Genomic DNA, 26,161 nt, shown 5'->3' on the forward strand with positions numbered 1-26,161 from the left:
TTGTGTCATCATTCAATTATTTTTTTCCATCGAATATTTTCATTCATATATTCAGAGAAGTAATCATGCACAGAAGGATTTGACTTGGAAATTTCCAAAGGCTTTACAGAACTTTATTTCATACAATGGCTGAGGCACTCAGGTAAATAAGGAAAGGGGAAAACATAGATGGGTCTCAGAGAGTGCTTCCTTTAAAATGTGTTTTCTAGAGGTTCGTGGTGAATATAGAGGTATCTGGAAGTCATCTCACAACCTCCACACTGGAATAAAGAGAAGTTCTCCTGAATATATTAAGTTCACATGCACCTAGACAGTTTCTCCAAATTTTATAGAGGTCTCTCCTAGAATTTCCTGGGGCCCAAAGATTCTTCCATACCTACAGTTTTATTATTTTCTCTATAACTTTCTCTGTCCTTAGTGTACCAGCTTTAAATCCCATTGTTGCTGTTTGGCTGACACCTATGTTCAGTACCACCCACACCACTCTGGAACTGTAATGCCTTCCTAGAGATAGATGAAAACTGACATGACAAGGAGTTTTGGCCAAAGTGGAAGCCTCAAGGATGAAGATGGCAGCATTGTCTCATTGTTTTAAGGAGTCCAAGTCTTATAAAAATAGAATTTAAACCAACTTTTCCATGTAAAAAGCCCCCAAAGCCCAAAAGCTTGATGAACCCAAGTAGTGTACAGAACCAAAAATCACAAGCAATAAAAGAATATTCGTAATTGTCTAATTGCTGGTGCAGAACTCTGTTTTCCCCCTCCTCCCAGAGAAGGCATCTTCTATATGACTTGTGGAGCATTTAACTAAGTAGAACTGTAATTATTATCATTCCTGTAATAATGGGTGTCCCATAGAACTTCATATTTTCATTCATTACAGATAATATACAAAACATCTCTTTAGGGTATATTAACACTGTCCTTGTCAGTATGCTGGCGAGAAGCTGGAGCTGAGAAAAATGTAAAATGAAGGTCACAGATGGAGTCAGCAATGACTTAGGAAATAGAACCGATAGTACCAATTCATGTCATCAGCTCTTTAAGTGCCTAGAGTATGAAGCAAAATATGCAAAGCTTGACTCAAAATGAACAGAACACATTTCTTCACTCTCCAAAAGCTTCTTGATCATCACTAGAAGTTTAATGTTCACACACTTGAAGCAAGCCGACCTCAACTAGGTTCAGGAATGCTACTATCAAACAAGGAAATGGGGCTATCAGGAGGTCTCTTAGAGGCTGAGCTAGCTACCTGGGGCTCTAGGGAGGAAGAAGTTTTAGCTAGGTTTCTAAAAGTAAGCAAACATCAGCATGACAGAAACTTTGTAGAATGATGTTTCATAATTAGCATGCATCATGAGCAAAGAGTGGAGAAGGCATTGAAAGACCAGTTGGAACAGAAAGCAAATGAGGAGAACTATGGGAGATAAATTTGGATAGCTCTTAAGTTTTAATAATGGGGAGCTATGTAACAGAAATCAAACACTACTTTCTGAATATCTGTTACGTGACTATTACATATAGTGTCTTGCTTCACATTTTCTTAGCATGAATTTTAAAATGAAAGATTTAAACTATATCTAATAAGCAATATGGAGCATAGGGCCAAGGTTCAGAGTCCCAGTACCTAAAATGAGATCTAGTGTGCTCAGCTGTCTTCCTTGAATGTCCTTAGACAACCTCTGAAGACTAACTTGAATGCTTTTTATGACTGAATATGCAGCTTTTCTTGGGAAATGCTATTGTTGTCTAAAAATCTAAAGCTTTTAATTTTGCATGTCAACTCTCAATAGACTCACAAGAGCCCTAATTCCTCTTCCTCTTTGAGCAAATGGACAACTCTGACGTGGTCAGATGGACTCACCAGTAGCACACAAAGTTTACAAGTTCATACATGACTGAACAACAAAGCACTGCAGACTCTACTTATTTTGTTGCACAAGAAACTACATGCTACAAATTTCATGCGCTTACTTGATGCTAGCTATTTCTAGCTATTTTTAGTCAGATTCTTCCCCATGGAGCAAGTTAGGTGCTTCAGAAAATATGCACTTCCTCTAAAGCCACTGAAGGAGCAGCTGTGTGGTCTGTGGAATAAGATTCAGATATTCTGTATTGCAGCAAGAGGTTAGAGTGGGAATCCATTTAAATGATGTTCTGCACCAGTGGTTTCTCTTCTCACTTCACAAATGGATTGAGTTCTAAAATAAGATGTATAACTTGATGGACACATAGTGGCCTGAGTGCCAGAGATGCTAGTTAAAGCATGTATAGCTAGGCTGGAACTGAAGGATGCATGGAGCAATGAGCAACCTAACCCCACTGCATGCAAATGTTTCTGTGGGAAGATGTGCTCACCTTCTTAACTCCAAAGTTTTCTAATCATTCCTAGCTGAATCAGAAGGAACAGCAAGCCCTTAAGCTCTCATTATCCAATACCAAATTAGTGATATTTCAGTTGCATGAGGAGTGATCCATTTAGATGGCACTCAGAGGGTCTAAGGAAGAGAGAGGGACTGGGAGAACAGGAAAAAGGAATAAGATGTCACCTCTCATGGGCTTTGAGCAGTGAAGATTCAAATTCTGTGGAGGAAAGGAATGTTCAGCTTGGGACAGAGTATGGTGAGGTGAAAACACATTTAACAGATGTGTTTGAGAACTAGCACTTCAGTTTCATAAAACAGTTTTTACCTTTACCATATAGATACTCTTTAGCATTTTCCATCCTACTTCATTTAGTTTTTAAATGTTGGGTCATGACTCAGCATAATGATTTCATAAGTAACTAATGGGTTGTATCCTGCAATCTGCAAAAATATTACTGTAGGGAAAGGGAAAAATGATTAGTTTTCATTCACTGTTTCCATTCTCCCTAAACTATCCAACTTTGGTCTGAAACAAACCAAAAATAAGGATGGTAAAAATCAACAAGAATACACACACACACACACACACACACAGAGAGAGAGAGAGAGAGAGAGAGAGAGAGAGAGAGAGAGAGAGAGAGAGAGAGACAGAGAGACAGAGAGAGAAAGACACAGAGAGACACAGAGAGACAGAGCAGAGCAAAGCAAAGAGCAAGTGTGAGGTTGGGATGTTGCTATAAGTTTCCAGCAAGAGGTCTTATAAAGGGGAACTTATCTATGATTGTCTGATACTACTCAATAAAAATGTAGTTTGCAAAGTCTGTTGAATTGTCTTGCTCAAGGCACATAGGCTGCTTTAATATACATAGCTGCTGTAAACATAGAGATCAGAACCATGGTGGGTGGCAATGCTGTTTTACCATTCTTTGTCTCTGCCACATAGTACCCAGCATTGTATTCTCAGGCAAAATGTCCCTCTATCATGCTATCTCCAAACAGAGAGATGTTCTCCTAGGTGGCAACACACAGGAATATGAACACACAGGAATATTTTCCTATTTCTTTATTGAACCATGTTCTATTTGTTATCTTAGTGTCTGATATACATATATTTTTCAAGAAAGGGTTTCTCTGTGTAATAATTCTGGCTGTCCTGGAACTCACTTTGTAAACCAGGCTGACCTTGAACTCACAGAGATCCACCTGACTCTGCTTCCCAAGGGCTGAGATTGGATTCCCTAGATCTGGAGTTACAGGCAGTTGTGAACTGTCCAACACGGGTGCTAGGAACTGAACTGGGATCCTCTGCAAAAGCAATATGTAATTATAACCACTAAGCAATCTCTCCAGCCCCCAGAAATTCTTAATAATACATATGGCTTATAAATTCAAGACTACAAAGTAGGACCATATAGTGGTCTTCTCAAAAAATGTCATTACCATTCTAGGTGGCACTGATAAATACGTCTTTTGTATACCAAAATGGGGGTGACACATCAATTAGGTTTTTTGTTTGTTTAGTTTTTGATCTGTTCAACCTCACTAGCAGTTGTACTCAGTGCAGGCCACAAACTCCAAGTAGAATTTGACAAACTGGAACATATTCAGAGGACGATAGTTAGAATGATGGTGAGTCTGGACCTGGGTCCATATTATACATCTGAAGAATAGCTGGTACTAGGGATAGTTAGTCTGAAGCAAAGGGGTTGTATGTAGTCTTATCTGTAGATGTCTGATGGTCTGCTATTAGATTGTGAATTAAATATTTGAGCTTCAACCCCTGCCTCTAGAAAGAATCAACAGATGGTGAAAGCTACAGGGAGGCAGATTTGTACTCAAAAAAATAAGGACATTTCTAATAGAATCATCTAAAATAGAAGGCACTGTTTTCTGACAGGGCGAGGCAATAATCATCAGCAGTATTTAAGAGGACATGGTATGTCAATCAAGTTATAGAGAAGATATTTGCATGATTTAGGAGGCTAGAGGGGTTGGCCTAGTCCAACAAATACACTAAAAATGTAAGAAAGGCCAGGAATAATAAAACATGCCCATTATCACAACAATTTAAAAGACCGAGGCAGAAGCATTGCATGAGTACAGAAGTTTAAGGCCCACCTGGATAACATAAACATAGAAAGACTCTGTCTCAAGGAAAAAGAATGTGTGAAAAAAATTCAAACAGAATAGGAAGTAGAAGTGTGAATTCCTAACTAATAACTGGACTAAGTATTTATTATTTTATGTGATCTTTAAACCGTGATTTTTTTTCAAGCCTATAAAAAATGACATACAGACAACCATGGTAAACCAAATAAAAAGCTTCTAAATTTTGCTTTTATTTGAGGCCTACCTCACTTTCTCCCCCACAGCATGAGCTCCAAAATGAAAGAAATGTTTTTCAAATCATTTATGGCATGTTACCAAGCTTGAAGTTCTCTTCTGTCCATGACAAATTCTAGGGCTGAGTCTATAGCACCATAAGAACATCTATTTTCCACCTAGCTACAGAAATTATTTAATTTACTATGAACTGGTCACTGGCTCAATTAGTTTTTCAATTAAGAGTCTTGATGGCTCCCATGTTAAGTGAGTTATAAGTCAAGATGAGCCTGTGACTATGTTAGATGATTGACAGTGATAGATGGTGAATGGCCCAAAGTTGAGAAGAATGAAATCCTGTTGAGTTATTTATAAAGACAATGATGATTCCTGGGAACTCAGTACCAATACTGCTTACTCAGTGACACTTGGAGAGCAGTTTTGATCATTTTTCTAAAGGAATTTCAGCTACTTTCATTTATTCTTTGCACACCCCTATGAAGTAGGCAGGACCAATGGCACAAGTGACAGGCCTGGAAGTTCAGTGAAGTGACAGGCCTAACGAGAGTCAACCAAGGTATTTGGGGGTGTCATAATAGCAATGATTGCCATGCAGTAGAAATTCAAACTTCATTAGATGAATGATTGAATTAATGAATAATCAAACAAATTTTAATCCCACATCTGACTACTGAGCTTCAAAAGTTTCACCATATTATCTCAACATAAAGGGGTTGACCCACTTCAATACATTCCCAGACCTTCTAACACTGTTGTTCTAGAAATATCATTTATAGTAAAAGGTAAAAAAATGAATTTTCCAAAATGCATGCATTTGTGTGTTAATGTATTTATAAGATATTATATTCAAGTAGGATCAGAGTGTGTTCTCTGTTGGCATTTAGATAACATGCCATGTAATTGCAAAAAATAACTACTTAGACTGTCAGAAGGCAGTGCACTCCTGAGAGCAGAACAAAGTGTTCAAGGGAATTAACCTCAAGACAGTAATTAAACTGTGGAATCATCAGCTTGAGAGTGGGGCTGACACCTTGTTCTGACTCAAAACTACAAACACCCACTATGGTTATGGAGCTCCAAGACCAAAGGCCATCAAGGTTAGTGGAAGCTGATCTATATAAACCCAGGGATGCTATAAGCTAACTTCCCTTCCACACAAGCTCTACCACATCTCTCTTCTATCTAGTTCTCCTTCCCAACCATCCCCAGATTAAATATAGACAATTAAAATGCAAGGCCAGGGATGCAAGTACTAATTTGGTGGACTTTGAAGTGTCCAAAATATCTACTTTTCTTAAGTTCCCACCATTAAAAGGACTCTTTGGAGATTTTGTAGATATCTAAGTATGGATTAAGGTTTTTTTTCCATCAGGAAGGAAGTTTTTTTCCATCAGGTAAGTTTGTGCTTCTCAATGTGTAGGACAGACAGAAGTCTCCTACAGATAGGAAACAGGTTTTGAGGCATTTCAAGTTATCATCACTGTGGTGAAGAGGTACTCATGGAACCCAGTGAATAGAGGCCAAAGATGTTATAAAGGCCCTATAGTCTACAAGACAACTCTCACAATGACATTCCAAACAAAATGTCAAGAATGTCAAGATAAAGAAAACTTGAGTTGATTCCTTTGCAAAGTTGTTTTCATTGGTCTATTAACAACTCATTCACAGAAATAATCCTCGAGAAGTGGAAATTAAGATACTATATTTAGAACAATTAGCCAGAAAATAAAGGAGAAGAGGGATGTGAAAAAGGAAAAGATACTGCAAGCATGTGCCCAGTTAAGAGACTACTGTCATAAGAAAGACTGAGAGTGTGCACAGAAGGTGAAGAGAGGATAAATACTGTGGGGCTCAACCCTTTGGGGTCAAATGGCTCTTCCATGGGGATTGCCTAAGACCATCAGAAACATACATATTTACATTACATTTCATAACAGTAGCACAATTATAGTTATGAAGGAGCAAAAATATTGTTTTATGGTTGGGGTCATCACAACATGAACTGTCCTAAAGGGTCTCAGCATTAGGAAGGTTGAGAACCACTGGGTTAGAGGCTAGGTAGATGAAGCATTATAAAACAGTAGAACAAAGGAGTGAGGAAGAAAGTAAAAGTAGATATGACCTTTCAGACTTTACCTTGGGTGATGGGATAAAGAGTGACGGGTCAGAAGAAACATGTACAAGAAAGAAGATTTATGGGTTGAGGATGAAAATGAGAAATCAGTCTGTGATGCCTTGGGGTTTAATGAAGAGTTGGAAATATGGATCTGGAGCTCATAAGTATCTACTTAAAATTCATCCACATGGAAGTAAAATGAGGTAAAATCTGCTGCCTGGCACATTAGCAGGATATATCTTTTGTAAATATTTGTTGAAAGAACATTACATTTGGTATAAGAAGATGGCCAGGGACAATGTATATGAAAGCATCTTCATTCAATGGTTGGGATAAGAGGAAATTGAAAAGGAGGAATGAGGAAAGTCAAGTGAACAGATTTTTATTTTTAATTTATTTTAAGTGTTTGGATGTTTTGCCTGCATGAATATCTGTATACCACATGTGTGCTTGTTGCCCATAGAAGTCAGAAAAGGGTATCAGACCACCTGGGACTGGAGTTACAGACTGCTGTGAGCCACCATGTGGGTGCTAGGAATCAAACCCAGGTCCTGTGGGAGAGCAGCCAGTGATCTTAAACACTGAGCCATCCATCTCTCCAGCCTCAACATGACCAGAATTTAATCCTGTGGAAATAGAAAGAAGAATTTCAAGAGGCAGGATTTCATCAATGATATCAAATGTGCTCAACATTCAAGATCCATGATAACCACTAATAAAGCTGGATGTGGCTCTGAAGAAGGCCATCATCCAACTTGACAAAGCAGTTTCAGTAGACAATGGGAGCAGAATAGAGGTTGAGAAACATAGGACTACAAGGTCTCTATCATCCCATCACTAGGCAGAACAAAAGAAGACTTAGAACAACAGTTTATGGAGAAGTCAGTGATTTGGGAGTGATTGGTCAGCCTGACAGGAAGAAAGCAACTTAGACTAAAGAAACACATTTGTGTACACACATTATGTCTTTTCTGAGTGCATTGCTGTATAATTGAATATCTATTTTAAAAAAAACAAGGAGGACTTGTAGAATTGAAATGACACTGGAAAGACCCAAAAGGCAAAGACATTTCTCATAGATAAAACAGTGAGCTCCCTTCATACTGAGAAGTTTGATCCATAGTCACCAAACTAATTTCACTGTGTTTAACACATTAGTTTAATAGTTGCCACCATAAAACATTATCCCAAATTCACAGTTCTAAAACAGAATACATTTATTATTGTCCCACTCTAATATGTATCCTTCTGTGCCTTTGTCTTCCATATTTGATTATATCAGGCTATACAGATAATCCAGGACAACCTCACTACTTTAGAATCAGATGATTAGCAACCTTAATTTTACCTATAGCTTTAATTTCCCTTTACTATTTAACTTCTCTCACAGATTTGTGTGATTAAGATAGGGACATGTTTAGAAAGGGCACATGTCTGCCTACCACATAGGAGATAGAGATATGATTATGTATAGTGATATAATCTTCTCTGTGGTACATATTGCCAAAGTTATCAACATCATCATCTTTTCAGACCCTACATTCAATGCCAGGAAGCAGAAATAATATAGAGAAAAGTATATCATACCTAAGATAGCACATGGAGTAGATTCTCCTTCTCATACACTATGTGAGTCTATTAGCTGGACCTTTCAGGGTATTTTTCATAGTCTACATGGTGTTATTATCAAATTATTCTTTTTCTCCTTTGTTCCAAATGGTGAGTCAAAGTATAGGTATCTTAATTTCTGTTTGTGTGAGGACCTGCCTTGTGTGTGAGTTGTCAATGAACTAAGGAACAAAAGCTTTCAAGTGAGTATGTCTGAGTATGTCTCTCTATGTTTGAGACTGACTTTATCCCTAACATAACACACACACACACACACACACACACACACACACACACACACACACATACACACACATATTCATTTCACCAGACTAGGAATCCACTGTGAACTAATGGAACAGTTTTATATAAAATCACTAGTCTGTATGATCTCTTCAAATCTCTCCCGATGCTGTGCTTCATTGATCTGCTAGAGTTCAATATACTCTGGTATTATGTAAAGAAGCTTCTCGTGATCTGGCTAGATCAATTCCTTCATGGCTCTATTGTTCTGCTTTGTGCTTGCTTCACATGTTAAGTCAGCAAGAGACTTCACTTTCTTTTTTTTTTTTTCATTTGATTCAAGAGTTTGAAAAGTGTTCTGTAAATGATCCACAATATTGTTATTTGGATATTTGAAATAATTGAGTTGTTTGACATTTTTAATTATGCTTTTTGGAATACAAGTGATGTAATTAGATGCTACACTGTACATTAATGGTACCTGTCCCAACCTTACAGATTTGGGGAACTATAAATAAAAGTGTGACAGCTGGGTCCAGCCTTACTTGTCACTCTCCACTAAAGGGAACACAGCTGGAGCACTACAATACAGTCCCTAGGAAAACAGGAGATAGTCAGAAATGGCATCTTCAATGGGAAACATTTGGTTTTTGTAAGTGGGATAAGATAGAGACATGCATTCCTAAAATAAAGATAACTAATCTTCATCATATCAAGAAGGTTCAGAGGCCACAGGCCAGAAGAGTATTTTACTGGCACACAGGCATTACATAGGAAGAACAAGAGGCAGAGGACAATAACACATTCTTTGAGTCAAAATAGCAGGATTTCTTTTGTAATACATTATTACCCGGGAACAAGAATTGGAAATCACAGTAAAGAAATGGATTGGACAGGCAAAAGAGAAGCTAGGATGTGCTACCTAGGCATGGAGTATGAGACTAGGGTCAATGACTGTAGGGGGTGGGTGGTAAAACAATGTGATAGAGTGAACAGCACAAAGTACACCGAGGGAATAAAAGGTATATGAAATCAACATACTTCATGTTTTGCTTGTTTATATCACTTGTTGGATTTTCCTGTCAATAATATATAAGATGTATAAGAACAGGATAGTTTTTCATACCTCTAAATGCCCATCTAGCTCATAGTAGAAACCCAATTAACATTTCTGAGTAAATTAAGAGCTAGTGTTAATGGAGTGTCTCTATATATCCACACTAGATACCTCTCATCACCTTGCTCAGTTTAATTTTCACAACAGTGCTAACATAGTCACTAGTACTATTTCAAGTCTATAAAAAAGAGACAAGGTCAGAGGCATAGAAATAAGTAGTAAGTAACTTGCCTAACAAGAGATAGATACGAGATTCACCATCTAGGCTTATAGTAGTTACTTTTCCCATTGCTATGAGAAAAAAACTTATGGCAAAAATAACTGTTCACAGTTCAAGGATAAGTCCATCATTGTAGAGAACTCATGGGGATCAGGAGCATCAGGTGGCTGATCTTATTGTGTCCATAGTCAAGAAGCACAGAGAGATGAATGCTTCTGCTCTTTTTGGTTTAGCCTTTTTATTCAGTCCAGGAAATCAGCCCATGAGATGGTGTCACTTATGTTTGGGGTGGCTCTTTCCATCTCAATTAAACAACCTAGAAACTCTCAGATATGCATGTTTCCTAGGTGATTCTAGATTTTATCAAAGACTCAATCAATACTAACCATCACAACATTCTATCTTCCAAACCTGCATATGTCACAATGATCCTACCCAAGGCTCACAGATATTAACTAACCAACATTAAGTCATGCAGCCCATTGGAACCAAGATCTGCCTGTCTTAAGAGTTGGTGCCCTTATCTCTTTACTTATGCCTTTATAACATTGCCAAGATAAATTTCTCTTCCATCAGTATTTTACCAAGGATAGTCTTCTAAGATGTAAAATAAGTGGGTATAGTTCACTAAGGATTCAGCAAAGAAAATAGACATCCCATAAAACATCACAAGCACCTAAACTGTCACCAACCTGCCACTGGCTCTTATTGGTTCTAGGGGCTAGAAGGGGATGAGAAAGGTAGCTGGGATCTATCTGTATCCCTTTGGCTGAGAGTTAAGAGTTGAGGGTAAGTTACTTTCATGCTAGGCAAATCCTAATCCACACTGCCCTAGATAGCTCCAAAATAGGGATGCTGAGGACATGCTGATAAAGCAATTCTAAGAGCCTGATTCATAATTCATTGTGTGACCTTGTACAAGACACTTTTTTATATCACTGTTTCTTTATGATAGGGAGTATCAGACCAGTGAAAATCTCTTCAAACACATGAGCTCCACTTTGTCTCTTTTATATATTTGTCTTCCTATATAGGTATTGGACTTTTGCACATAAAATTTCATTTCAAGCAAGGATGGTGGCATATGTCTTTAATCCCAGCTCTCAGGAGTCAGAGGTAGACAGATCTATGTGAGTTTGAGTCTAGCCTGTTCTACATAGCAAATCCCAGGGAAACATGGTGAGACTCTATCTTCATTTCAAAGAAGGGTTCCAGGGAAACATTGTGAGACTCTCTCTTCATTTCAAAGAAGGGTTCCAATACCAACAACTATGCTTGAAAAAGCAAGAAATAAGGAAACAGCTCATTAGATTCCTATCAGCTCACTTTAGGAATCTAAAAACATACTTTCTGCTCAATTAAACTTCTGAGAATTTTATACATGAGTATAGTATTTTCATAATTTCCACCCCTTTCTCTCCCCTTCCAACTCCTCCAATGCCCCCCAACTCCATTTCAAAATTATGACCTCATATTTTTCATATTGATGTTATATATTATATATAAATAAAGTACACTACTACACTGTGGATATTGCTGTATGCTGTGAATGTGTTGCCCTGATTGATTGATAAATAAAACACTGATTGGCCAGTAGCCAGTCAGGAAGTATAGTATAGGCAGGACAAAGAGGGAGGAGAATTCTGGGAATAGGAAGGCTGAGTCAGGAGTTGCCAGCCACTGATACCATGAGAAGCGATATGTAAAAGTACTGGTAAGCCACAAGCCACATGGCAACTTATACATTAATAGAAATGGGTTAATTTAAGATATAAGAACTAGATATCAAGAAGCTTGTCATGGTCATACAGTTTATAAGTAATATAAGTCTCTGTGTGTTTACTTGGGTCTGAGTGGTAGCAGGCCTGAGCCGCACTGGAGAAAACTCCAGCTACACTAATATTAATATTGGTATGCATATACATATACAGTGTGTGTGTGTGTGTGTGTGTGTGTGTGTGTGTGTGTGTGTAAAACAGAGATTATTCTATGGGTAAGTTCAATGTTCCATTCAGTTGTACTCTCTACAGCCAAGGATGATTGGAAGAATCTGCTATGAGAGGCCCTGCCAAGGTCCCCTGTGTTCCAGCTTCTTTAAAAAGCTTCTACAACTGTCTTCATGTGCCAGCTCTCCCCATTGACCTTATGCTTTCTGAGCCTTCTATTTGTGCTCATTAAACTTATTGTAGTAGATGGAACAAAGGAAACCCTCTACAAGTGTCAGTATTTGCTGGGACTTTGCTTTACATGAAGACAGTAGAAGATATACTGAGGTTTTCTTAACACTTGTTGATATCCACCATCATGTGTCTGTCTTTAGGACTTGGGAAGAGTTTGTCAGAACAAGTGAAATAGAAGAGACACATACAGCTAAAATGTTATTACTTATGTTATAGTTCATGGAGTGAGTGAAGAGTTTCTGGATGTTCATTATACTCTAAATAAATAAGCAAATTCAGTGAAGTATGAAAGCTTCATAAATGACTCCCTAGTCTCAAAATAATATATATAATAGGAAAACAACACTTATTTTTCTATTAACCAGAATGTCATCACTATAATTTATTTTTATTTATTTGCCAAAAACAAACTATTCAGAATGGGGTTCTCCATGCTAAAATCATGTTGCATCTCTTCAAAGCCTGTTTTATGTAGGACCTGTGGGTCTTCCTTTCATGCTTTCTAATTGGTATGGAGCTGAAAACTATCAGTTATCCATGAATCATTTTGTTTGAAGGAGCATGACTGCTTGCTCAAGCCTTTTAGTACCATGACCATTAATAGGGACAGCTTCTTTCTTGAATTATAAGTAAAAGAAGGAAGCTCAGTTAGTTGAGTTTGAATTTCATATAAGTCACAAATAAACTTTACTGTATGAATTTGAAATATGCTTATACTAGAACTAATTTATTATGGATATTAAATACAAATTTAATTGGACATATATCTTTATTTGCTAAGTATAAAAACCCTATCTCATACAAGTGAATACTTATTTAATGACACTGTTGGATTTGGGCTGCAAGAACTGTAAGTTTTAGAGTGCTCATTTCTCTACTTAGTAACTGAAGCATTTTTGGTCTCCAAATTAGCAACTAAATAGTAAAAGTAAGCCAGGCATTGGTGGTGCACGCCTTTAATCTCAGCACTTGGGAGGCCGAGCCAGGCAGATCTCTGTGAGTTTGAGGCCAGCCTGGTCTACAGAGTGAGTTCCAGGAAAGGCACAAAGCTACACAGGGAAACCCTGTCTTGAAAAACCAAAAAAAAAAAGTAAAGGTGTCAATACTTCATGAGATCTGTGGATAAATTAAATGAGATTATAATTGTACTCCTAAACACAGTGCCTAGTTAAATTTTATTTATCACTCATTGATTATTATTTTAAATAACTGGTACTATTATTGCTATATGTTTTTATCATTTGTATGCTGTAAGCATTGTTATTGGTCAATATTTGTCCTGACATCACATGCTTAAACATAGAATGGAATTTTCCTTAGTATTTCTCCTCATGATAACCACAGATCTTTTTGTTTCTAAGTACTCCCTGTGGTCCTCCTCATCCACTAGCTGCCATTCTTTAATTAAAATAAAGATCTTTTCTGTCCATATGTTTTGAGGCCATTTAGAATTCTTCATATCAAAGGCAGTGGTCTACTATGTTAGAGATGGTGCTAGAGATGGAGTAAATGATCATCTTTGTAATGTCTCCCTCAAGCTAATGACTAATTAGTTGACTCAATGAGTGACCCTAATCAACAGATATTTAAATAGCATGTGTAGCAAGCAAGATATTACAGATATCAAGAACTTTATTTCACATAATGTGGTGAAGATAGGATTTAAACTGGTCTCTACTTGCCTACCCTCCTACTTTCAATGTTTCCTTTCCTTATGTTGTTTAATGACATTACTATTTCTCTTCTCAGGGAGGATCCCAGGCCCTATAATTCTCTTATCTTACCAACTCATTCCCATCACCACTTATCCTTCTGCTTTCCCACTCATCTCAACAACCAATTGGACATATTAATTTGTTTCACCATGATAATGGCTTTAATGATACTACTTAATCCCTCTCCCAAGCCACAGACTTTTCTAACACCATGAAATGAAAGAAATGAGCCTACCACTGGAATCTATGGTTTCATAGCAGATAAGGGAGACCAGGCAGGACCTCTTAAATCACATTGCATTATGCCTGTTATGTCTGCTTCGCATGAATGGAAGGAAGCAGTGGTGCAGATAATCTAAAGATCATTTCCACTTGGTTTGGAAATGCACCACACAGTGTTGTTGTAGCTGATTTGCTTTGCTAATTATGTTCTACTGAAGCTAATATTGAAATTTTTAAGCTCCTTTGGGCTAGAAGAGAGAAGAGGCAGTGGCATGGCCCACTTTGAAATGAAGGAAAACCGACAATGATGAGAGGGCCCTGAAATTTTTCTATGTAGACTAATGAGTCCACCAGATAAATGGAGTAGGATCAAAGTAGTACTTGGCCAATTATACCTGGTCAGAATAAGCTGCCAACTGCCTCCTGTGGTTAAATGGCTGCTGAAAGGTCAGTCATTTCCACAGCCTGTCCACAATCTAAAATCCTCTAAATTAGTACTCTACATGAAGGGTCTTTGTCATAATACAACTGTGGTAATAGTATTATATAACAGCAAGAATAACACGTTTCTAGGTAGACACATTAGCAATTAGTCTGGGTCAATCTGCATCCACTGTGTTGACCTAGGAAGATAAAAACTGAAGGAGTGGGAAAGATAAGTGTGTCTTTATAATGGCATGACCATACTTAGGGGCCACTGGGCAACCATTGTGGGAAGATAAGGGCCTGAAGTGCCTGGAGGGGAGCAGGGAAACTTGTAAGAAATAAAATAACTGTCACTACCTCCTTTTCTGAGTTTCTTGGCCACTGTAGACACAGATAATATGTAACTATAGCCAATAAACATTTCTCTTTCTTAATTATTTTCCTGCGGGGCAACTGGACTATTAGAGGACTCTATATATTTCTCTAGAGCCTTGGCTTCTTATTTTTGGTTTATTGTTGTTTGTTTGCTTGCTTGCTTTTGGACATGGCTAATTTAGAGATTAATAGTGCACTGGCTTTCTAACCTTACAAGCTGCCGCAGGGGACAACTGACCTATTGAAATGTATTCCTTTCTTTCTCATTGCAGTCTGCTCCCAGTTCTCCAGAGGGGTGTATGCTATCTTTGGATTCTATGACCAGATGTCAATGAACACCCTGACCTCCTTCTGTGGGGCCCTGCACACATCCTTTGTCACACCTAGCTTTCCCACTGATGCAGATGTGCAGTTTGTCATCCAGATGCGCCCAGCCCTGAAGGGGGCCATTCTGAGTCTTCTGGGCTACTACAAGTGGGAGAAGTTTGTATACCTCTATGACACAGAACGAGGTAAGAAGATATATCTAGTTTCCTCTGTGGGTATTCATGTGATAGTGATTTTCAAACATCATCACACATGTACCCCTTTTTTCCAGTAGATAAAGTTTAATTCTCCTTTAAATTTGTTTTCAGTAGTCAAAATAAATCAAACATGAAAATTAAATCAATGGTAATTTTAGAACCTAATTTTCCAAGTCACATACATATGTCCTCACTAAAAAGTGACTTCAGATACATCCTTTAATATTATTTTTGTAAAAGAACTCATCCAGATTAACTTTATATATATAAAATAAAGCATAGAACACTATCAAATAAAGTTTTTGATCCAAAAAATAAAAACTTCCACATACTACTATGCGTGTACATGTGTGATCTACTATGCCACATTGTCTATGGAAGCCCCATCTGTAAGGTTTCAGAAAATGAATCTTGTGAGACTATGATGATTGCCCTTTCAAGATATACTAATTAATATGTTGAAATGTACACATTGTAATACAACTAAATGTATCCCAAAATCAAGTTGTTTTTGGTCTTTTCCTCAATGAAACTGAGGGCCCTCATCATTATGACATTCTATCAATGTTCTTAAATCAGTAATTTGCCTGTAGACTAAATATGGATGGTTCTCTCTGACTCTATGGTTTCAGATTCAGGAAAGCAAGAAACAAATAAAAGGCCTGTCTTCCTGGTCCTCAGGGTAGCTAAAGCAAAGCTCTTTCTGATCAATATAATTGGAAATGCTGGTTTGCTCTTAAGAAGCAAGAGTATTATTCATGTTTCTCTTATTTAGCTGAAGCGCCAGATTGTATCACAAAAACACACACAAACCTGTGTTTGCCTAGGAGACATACAAGCAAAGGGGTTGAAATTCACTAATCAGGATCAGGATCTTAGATTTCTAACCCAAGATCTGATATGAGTTAGCTTTCTGATATTGACCAAGTCTCTGGTGCTCTCTTGACCTTGGTCTCCTCACCTAAAGTGTGTCTCTCTCTTTTTTTTTTTTTCTCTAAAACTCTGAGTCTGTGATTTTTTTGACAGCATACCTGACACAAGAACTTTGTATCTTGGAAATCATTGTAACTTAGATATTACCAGTGAGTTAATCTAATGATTCTGTAAGCTACTATCTATCCCTAATGGTGTATTCTACCTCCAAGACAGATTCATATAAAATATAGTTCCAATAGAGGTGAGCAAAAAAGCAAAAATATCATTCATGTGACGATTCATGCTATACTACATTGTAAAAAGGTAGCATTCCAGAAAAGTGATTTTCAGAGACGACTCCTTAGAGTCTCTGCAGTAGGATTTCTTGAGGAAGGAAAAAGAGGAGCACAAGGCCTCAACTCTAAACAAAGAGCTAAACCAAGTAGTCAGCCCTGAGATCATATACATACAAATAACATTATGTGGACTGAGCAGGTTGTGATTATGTATTTGGGAATATTCTTATATATGTGACAAACAATTCAAGATAAAGAGACCATGAATTTGAGAGTCATCAGTGGGTAAGGGTGAATGAGGGGGGAGAGAAGGGAAATAATGTAATTATAGATTCAAAACTAAAAATTGTTATATATTATATATATTTTAAAAGAACAGGGACAAGGGACAGAGTAAGGAGTTGTGTGTGTTCAGTAGAGCCTTGATTCGCTAGGGTAACAAGATTGTTTAAACGTACTCTATTTTAAATGTATTTCCTTCCATTCAAAACACTGAGAGTGATTTAGTTTATTTCCATATATTGCATTTAATGCAATATGGAGCGTTATTGTTTTCAGAACTGAAGACTGAAAATCAGCAGCTTCTATCCTGAAATTTTTGTTTTAAATTAGAGATCATTTTTGTTAATGCTATAACTTCATTCATTCCAAAGAAGACACAATGCATGCATTGTCTCATCAACATCTATAAATAATCTCTGCTCATTAGATCTCTACTGTGAAAAAGAAAGTTTATGCCATCTAAGTCTGCTTTATATCCTTCCTTTAATCCTTAAACCATCTCATTAAATAGTTTGAGCAAGTCTATGGTCTGACAGACAAAACAAATCTTTCTGATTGATGGATTGATGTAAATCAATGTTTATCTCCTCTTAAGCTGTTTACCAGGTGGGACTAATCTATTATGTTTTTGAGAAATACATTACATAAACTTTAACATTAATGTCCATTTTGGAAAGTCTTCTCAAAACTTTGTACCAAAAACTATCCAAAAATTTTAATAACTTTCTATTACCCACATGGGAAAAAAACAGTATGCTTATGCCTCAGCCAATTAACTGTCCTGTTCTCCCGATGCAACATTATAAGGCTTCTGTAGGTAGTTGCTATTTGTCACTATTGTCAGAATGTTCCAGACCCATGCCTCTGCTTTGTCAACATCACCTATTCTGCTACTGCCTGAAATACTCCTATATCTTGATTATGAAAAATGTTTCAGTTTTTCTAATCCCATAGCAAACTGTACCTCCTTACTTACTCATTTAATAATTATTAAGCTTACAATGTTAAACAAGACATATATGATTCCTACCGTCATAAAGTTTACCTTCTAAGAGAGATAGAAAAAATTCAAATAAATAATATACTATTGTGGTACATTTAGATAGTGTTCAATGAAAGGAGCAAAGATTATAATGCTTGGACCTAATTTATAAAGGGTGTTCAGTGATATCCTTATTGAGGATGGGCATTATAATCTGACAACTAACAAACTGAAGGACATAACCTAATGTGGAAGCAGTCAGTGCAAAGAACCTGTAGAAACTAATGAAACACCAGTGTGGGTAAAAATTATTGAAAAGAAAGAAGAGACTACAAAGATAGAGAAGAGCCATATTTTAGTCATGGAATATGACCAGGAATCACACATGGTAAGGAGAGTGCATTCTACAGGGGGAAGGTATTGTAAGATTCTAAGCTGAGGGGTCAAACGACTTAAATGAAGCTTCTATAGTTAATAGAGTGGTTTGAAAAAAGGAAAATCAGTAGAAAAAAAGACATTGTGGTCATTGTAGTCTTGCAGGTCAGAATGATGACAACTTGAACAAGGCTGGAGGTAGAGAAAAGTATAAGGAATAAAAATGGTGATGATATTTACTGAACTGGTTTTGAGGAGAAGGAATCTTGCCTACCTCCAAAAACCCAGAGAACCCTTTTGTCCACATCATTCACTTAGCACTTAACATAATGGCCTCTGCATCATTACTTCATTTGGTCTGATATAAACTACCCCAACACCTTATCTCCAATATTACACTAAACAGCTCTTTAAACAATTCAGTAACATATTTGTTGTTTGTTTTTTAATCTAAAAAAGTTGTTTTTTAAGATTAAGAAATTTTTAATCATTTTACATACCAAACACAGATCCCCCTCTTCCCTCCTCCCACCTCTCCAGCCTACCTCCTGTTCCCCCATGCCCTCCTATAAGAAGGTAAAGCCTCCCATGGGGAGTTAGCTTCAATGATCATCTATTGGTTCAGTAATAAAATGATGGGGTGATATTATAGCATCAAATAGAATTTTATAATATTTTATTTTATTTTATTTTATTTTATTTTATTTTATTTTATTTTATTAAGCTGAGGATTGAACCCAGGGCCTTGTGCTTGCTAGGCAAGCGCTTTACCATTGTGCTAAATCCCCAACCGCAAAATTACAATAGATGTGGAAGACAAAGAGAGACAGACAGATCCCCGGTAATTACTTTCAAATAAGCTAAATATACAGTGTTGTAACTGTTCTGGTTCTGGTTAGGTCCAGGGATGAATAAGAAGCCAAAGAATGAGTTCAACTTCAGAGGTCATTTGAAACATATGTGACACAAGCATGGCCATTTTTCTCTGGTGTTATCAAACACTGAATGAATTTGAGGGATACAATGGATCTGCTTTGATTTCTGTCTGCAGAGGAAAATCTGATTCAGGATTTGCAAGTCACTGCTTCACTTAGTTAATAAAATGTCACCTTGCTTCATTAGCACCAAGTTAGAAAATATGCATTTGGTTCTATATACATAAAAGGTCAGTTCTTAGGAAAATTATGAGGTTGACTAAGTATGTCACCTACTCTCTCTATAACCTTTCCTTTTATTGACTTTTCTGTCCCTTGTTTACCTAGTGCTCCTCACTGTACATCTCTATGCCTGCCCTTCCTGCTAGGAGCAAAACTACATCTCTGCCTACCCTTCCTCCACACCTTCACAAATCTTCGTGTCCTGCATTTTGTTGCCCTTGATTAATAGTCTTTCTCTGCTAATGACAACACCTCAGCTCACCAATTTATTCATGCCAATTTATATGGTTACTAATGACTTAGTGTATTCAGGAGAAAAGAAATTTCTATTCAGGCAAGGAACTTCTGTAGAAATAGAACCTCAATCCAAAGATGGCTCACTTTTTATTATTGTCACTTTTAATTGGTACATACTAGTTATGCATATTTATGAGAGACAATGTGATATTTTGATGCATGTATACATTGCATAGTGATCAAAATTGGGGTAATTAGCATATGGGTCACCTCATCTATTTATAATTTCTTTATAACAAATACACGAAACTCCCTTGTAGTTATTTTTGAAATATACAGAATGCTGTTAACTGTATTTATGTTTTGGGGCAACAGAACACTCATTCCTTCTTTCTAATTGTAACTGTTTGCCCACTGACTAACCACTATCCAGTTCTTTTCCCTGTCTCTGGTAACCACTATTCTATTCTCTACTTGTACAAATCAACTTTAATCCTGAGCTCTCAGGCACCAAAAATCCAATTTGGGAGGTTGCTCACATATACACATTCCTATACAGAAGATTCTAAAACCATTCCAAGAAAATGGCCACTTCTTCCAGTTATTACACATATTTTTGGGTGCAAGTGTTCTAAGTAGTAACACAATCTCCTCCATAATAGTGACACATCTGAGAAATGAAGGCACAGAGTACTGGAGGCCTCTTCTTAGCTTCAGTGGGCAGAACACACAGATGAAAGAATCTGGCCCAGCTGTGACTGTGGACTTAGATAATGAGATAATAGTCTAGGTGCCCTTTGAGACAACTAGCGCCAACCCTCTTCCCAGTGTTCAATAAACTCCTGCTGTCTCCTGTTCTGAATCTGAAACTCCCTACTCAATTCTCAGGTAACTCTCTGAAAGTCAACAGCCTTTTACGAGACATTGTTATCTCATTTTAAAGGTTGTGGCAGGAACTGGGGAAGCTATAACAATTATTTTGTTGGTCAACATGCAATTATTGAGCTTTCTATAGCATCAGGTTGCCCTAGCTCACTTGCAAGATTTTAAAGAAGCTGAGTTAGTCGCTGCCTCTGAGGAACTGACAATCCTACTGTGGAAACTGATTTGTTTCATGGCTCCGGAAAAAAAAAAATAAAACCAACTGTTGCCATCCCTACTAGTGATATTTGCATTCAATACAGCAAAATAATAAAGGTTCTCAGATAGCTAAGATGCTGGGGAAGTTTTAGAAGATCCCTGAGGTCTTGAGTAGTAAAGAAATTCCTAAGACAAGGAGAAAGAGGCCTTTCCTCAGAGGAGTATGAATGTTTGCAGTGCAGTTGAATTTGAATTCTCCTGAAATGAGCAGAGCTTCCTTCTTTCGCCCCTTTCTGCATGCTGTCATGCACACTATTTACATGGCTTAAGTTCATAATGCTGTTTTGCCAAATAAGGTACACAATCTTTCCTTTCACTGTCTTCCATTCCTTCTCTCTCTCTCTCTCTCTCTCTCTCTCTCTCTCTCTCTCTCTCTCTCAGCGAGCGCACATGCGTGCGTGCACACACACACACACACACACACACACACACACACACACACACACACAAAGAACAAATCAGTAATTTTCATATAATACATGTGAGAGGATGCATGCTAGGCAAGCTTCTACCACTAAAGTCTATGCCTAGATCTCTAAAACTTTTTGTTTAGAAAATGCCACATTAAGTTGCCCAGACTGACATTGAATTCACTTTGTAGCTCAGATAGACATGCACTCATGCTGGGGTATATCATAGTTTTAAAATAAGAGCATCTGCCATTTCTTAAGTACTTAACTAGGTCTTGACATTATAGATTATCACATTTCATCATCTATACATCTCTACAACTGAGGGAACCAAGGGAAAAAACCCTTTCAAATAATGGTTTTTAGAGTTATATACAACACCAAAGTAATAAAACCACATATTACCCTAGGTCTGCCATACTCCACAGACTATGTGCTTTTCTCTGGCTGGCATACTGCTTCCCACTGTCTTAACATTTAAAAACACCAGTTGCCTTTTCCTTCTTGTTTCCTGCAGCAGTTCTTCAAAGGACATGGTACTTCACTCCTCTCTACTTCAATTGTATCTGTGTAGATGCAATCCAGTTCTCAATTTACTTCTCACGGCATGGTGCTCACAAATAAATACAATATCTTTTGTTGTTGTTATTTTAGTTTTGTTTTTGTTTTTATTTTTGAGACAGGATTTCTCTGTGTAGCCTGGGATGTCCTGGAACTCACTCTATAGACCAGGCTGGCCTCAAACTCACCTGTCTCTGCATCCCGGCTGCTGGGATTAAAGGCAAGCACCCACCACCAGTTGGCTTAAATACTATATGTTATGGCACCAGAATATCATGGATCAAGGTAGACAGGAGGCGAAAGACCCAAGTTAAAGAACAGAGGAGTCAAAAAGGTGGGAGCAGGGAAAGGACAAAATTCTGGATGCAGGCAGAATGCAAGTTTTGAATGGACTGCTGTGATGAGGCCTGGATCTAAAGCAAAGAGAATTCATACACTCTGTGGCTAAGACAGATTCTAGACCTCAGAAAGACATGAATCTGAAAGTTGATACTGCTAAGGAGCTATGTCTGCTTGTGGCAAAAAGCAAGGAATGACCAATGGTTGGGTGACTATCAAAGGTTTCCATCCTGTGAGTGGCAGGTGTCTCTATAAAAACAAATCTTGTTTTGTGTTTTGTCTCATTTTTTTCTCATCCACTTCAAGATCTAGTGAAAGGATGCACAAAGGTAATCGATGGCTCCAATTCTAGTCATGTCCATTTGTCTTCTGGGAAAAGTGAAGGCAAGAGAGTTTTTATTGAAATTCAAGTTCCTTTTTTATATCAGAATAAATTAGGAAGGCCCAGAGAGTACATTAGCCTGTGAGAGACAGATACTAAATTCCCCTGTTTGAGCAGCAGTAATTGGGGTTGACAGGACCTAAGACAGTTGGTAGTTTCTACAGGCTGCTTAATCTATTGTGATGAGTCTTCAACTATGAGAGCATCTTGAGAGCCTGTATAATAATATTAGTGAATGAATATTTGGACTGGATTGTGAATAAAAGACTGTACATATGTCTATAATGAGGGTTTCATTGAAAATGAAAATACTGAAGCTGTCATATTTTTAATACTTCGATTTGCACATCCTTGACTGCTTTGGGGCATAAAAGGAGAAAGTGCCAAGCAATTTGTTGTCAGCTCTTGAAATAAATTATCATTTAAACACTTCCTCTCCACAAAGGTTATTAGCTTAGTAGCTCCTTCATTCCTGGGGTTGGACTATCTGTAGGGGAAGAATAAAAAAATCACAAGACATTAAAGTATCCTTTCAAACACTGAATATTAGTTACTGTGGAAATTGCTCTCTTAGTAGCTTAACATATTTTTGCTGTAACTCTCCAATGCTGCAGATTAGACTGCAGCAACTATTAATAAATACTGTCATATTTTACAGCTGTCATGCAAAGCTGAAAAAAGGCTTCGCTGTGATTAGATCCTGTTTACTGTAATATTTCCAGCTCCGACTCAGAAAGGCAGTTTTCCTATAAAGGTATTTCCATAAGTAGAATATTTTTCCATCAAATGACATGACTAATTTTAATATATCGTTAACTCCTTGGTGGCAGTAAATTTGAGGTTGAATTGATTTCACAGCCAGAGGTACATTCGTCTCCAAAGACACATTAAACCAAAATGTCAAATTTTCTCTCTTGGGTTGTCCTTCATATGCAGAGATGGTACTCCTGTCACACGATGTGCATTGAGTATCTCCCTCCCTCTTTAAAGGAGACATCTACACTATACTAATCACCTTCTTTTGCTCTTCCTTTCCTGTGACCAACTGCATTGTTTACAAGATGTCTAGTCAGGATTAAAAGTAGGAATTCCTTCAATAGACTAGCTAGAAATTGTGCTTCCTTCCCCAGAATGTCATCATTGGAGAATAAGAAATAAATCTTTCATACCACCACCACCAGCAGCAGCAGCCTCAGCTGTTTGGAACTGTATTCACATCTTTGGGAAAAGAAAGTGACAGCTGGCAGAGTTGTTTTTGCTCTGACCTTCCATTGCTTCATTGGGTTCCTTGTGGAATTAACCTTCAATAGCTGAATATCTAATTCTTAATGAATGGATGTTCTTTAGACCATTAGGGGCTAGCTGCAATTTGCTACAGTTTCTGGATTTGAGCCTGAGAGGTACTTCAAAATGAGACAGATTGTGTAGTAATCCTGCAACTGTAACTTTGAGGTTTGTCTCCTGGAGCCCTGTAGACATCAATTCAAGTGGGGGCACAGTATGGGAATTACAGAAGACAATGTATTATAAAATCTTTAGTACCAAGCTGAACAGAATAACATGTTCAATGAGTTTTAGCTCTTGTGATTTTATTATGGTTTCAAAACTTTCCCCTTGCTGGAGAAATAAGGTTTAGTAGTGGGAAGAACCCAGGAATATTGTTATACATGCTGTAATGTACAAGACGACATCCACTCTCGCAGCATGGAATTATTTGTTACAAAATGTTTGTGATGAGAAGGCAGTACTGAGTCAAAGTACTGGTTGTAGGAACTCTTTGAGAGACTGGCTGTGAACCAACATAACATCAATTGAGAGTTTCATTGTGCCTACCTTGTTAACATGTTCAAAATGGGGTAATATCTGAGTAGGAATAATTTACATCATGATAAGAGATGTGGGTTAAGAGTAATGCACATGAAACAACAATGAGTATGAAATAGCATAAGGCAAGATCTATGTTGTGTGGTATGGATTTCAAGTTCCAAGGGAGACCAAAGAAGATAGAGTTCCTGATGGGCAGGCTAGAGTCATCAGGGCAGGCTCCATGGAAAAAGATATGTCTCTGAGCCCACAATGGAACTGCTTCACCTAGCAATGACTCACCTTCATTGTTAATGCCAAGCTGGCCTCTAGAACCAAAACAACATGGCATTCCCATCAACGCTCTCCAACATAAGAGATCAGGACAAGACACACAATTAAAAAAATAAAAAAGGAGCACTGTTTCTTTTGCAAAATGGAAAGCAATTACAGGGCTGTTGAAAATAGGCAGTAAACAAAGAAAGGGAGGGCAATACTGGCAAAATTCCATTTTCTCAACTAATGCTCTAGCAAAAGTGCAATTTGCAGCAAAATCAACAGAGCTCTCTCCCCTTGTCTTGCAGTCAAACACATTGTTTGGTATCGGCATGGTTACACAGGACGCATCAACTGAAAACAATTTACAAAAGCAAGGGAGACAGAGAGTGAGCTGCCAAGGAAGTTGGGGGGATTAATATGAGCTGCCAAGGCAATTGCAGGGAGGGGCAATTACATGAAGCATAGCCTGTCCACTCTGCAAATTCTCTGTGGAGCACCTTAGTTCATGGAAGAAGAGGGACTCAAAGACTACTTTACTTCCCCGTTTTCCTGGATTCATTCCAATCAATAAGTTGCCAGTGTCAGCTGCTGTCCTGCTTTGTGGACTCCACAAACAAGCTGATGAATTCTCTGGTGCTAACTGCCTCAGCAGGCTTTCTCGGCAGTAGAAGAGAGGCTAATTAAGATCATGTCAGGCAAGGAGGCTGACAGGTTATGTTCATGGGCCACACTGAGCTTTTAGAAGGTGTTTCAGCTTCACTGCAGGCAGGCAGCACGTGGCTAGGCACTGATTTTGGAGTAGGCCTCCAGTTATTTCCACATGTTCTTGCATTAACAGGCCTCTGTTTTGTTGAGGATTTACATCCTTCTCCTTGGGGTAATTAGGTACCAGTGTGTTTGCTTTCAATTGCATTACTCTGGCTCTCTTTCATTTGAATTTTTAATATGCTTGTAAACAAAGACAACAATTAATAGTCAGGTCATTTCCCCTAGTAAATCATGGGTTCCTGTGCTGTGTCTTACCGACATACAGCATATAGAGGTGAGCTTAGGACAAAGAAAGGAAACTCTACTTCTCACAGAAGGTAGAAAATGGGAGAAGCATATGGAACTCATTATACCAAGTGGTAGGTTAGACTGAAAATATAAATAGCTTCCCCTCCCCCAAATGAAGGCTTAGATGGACGACAGATCTACAGTGAGTTATTAAGAGCAGGAGAGATGTTTGGAGGCTTCTCTGAACTGAGGATGTCACAAATGACACAGCAGAGTTTTTGAGGCCATATTTACCTTCTCATAGACATACAGTCACATGGAATACTGGCATTCTGTCCCCTAAGATTTAAAAATTTAAAACATCTAAGAGGTATGAAGGGAAGCTCAGAAATAGATGCAAGTTATCCAGGAACACTCTGTCTCCTCTCATATAATCAGAGTCTCTAACCACTGTCAAAGGTAAACATAGCTGGACACCAGACAGTTCAGAACAGATTTTTGTCAGTAACGTACTATGTCAATAAGGAAAGAGTTCAGCATAAACTGAACTCA

At 37.8% G+C, this 26,161-nt stretch overlaps 1 protein-coding gene across 5 annotated transcripts in view; it reads left to right on the plus strand.

Moving 5' to 3' along the window:
• Nucleotides 1-26,161, plus strand: part of Gria3 (glutamate ionotropic receptor AMPA type subunit 3) — a 277,058-nt gene that overhangs the window by 57,747 nt on the left and 193,150 nt on the right. For all 5 annotated transcript variants that reach the window (XR_004943712.1, XM_036175082.1, XM_036175083.1 and 2 more), the window contains one exon: nt 15,204-15,443. Coding sequence is in view for 4 of the 5 variants with exons in the window: in XM_036175082.1 (XP_036030975.1) it covers nt 15,204-15,443 (240 nt within the window). In the remaining variant the exon portion in view is untranslated. The remainder of the gene's footprint in view (nt 1-15,203; nt 15,444-26,161) is intronic.

The sequence above is a fragment of the Onychomys torridus genome, chromosome X (genome assembly GCF_903995425.1).
Source record: "Onychomys torridus chromosome X, mOncTor1.1, whole genome shotgun sequence".
Taxonomy (NCBI): domain Eukaryota; kingdom Metazoa; phylum Chordata; class Mammalia; order Rodentia; family Cricetidae; genus Onychomys; species Onychomys torridus.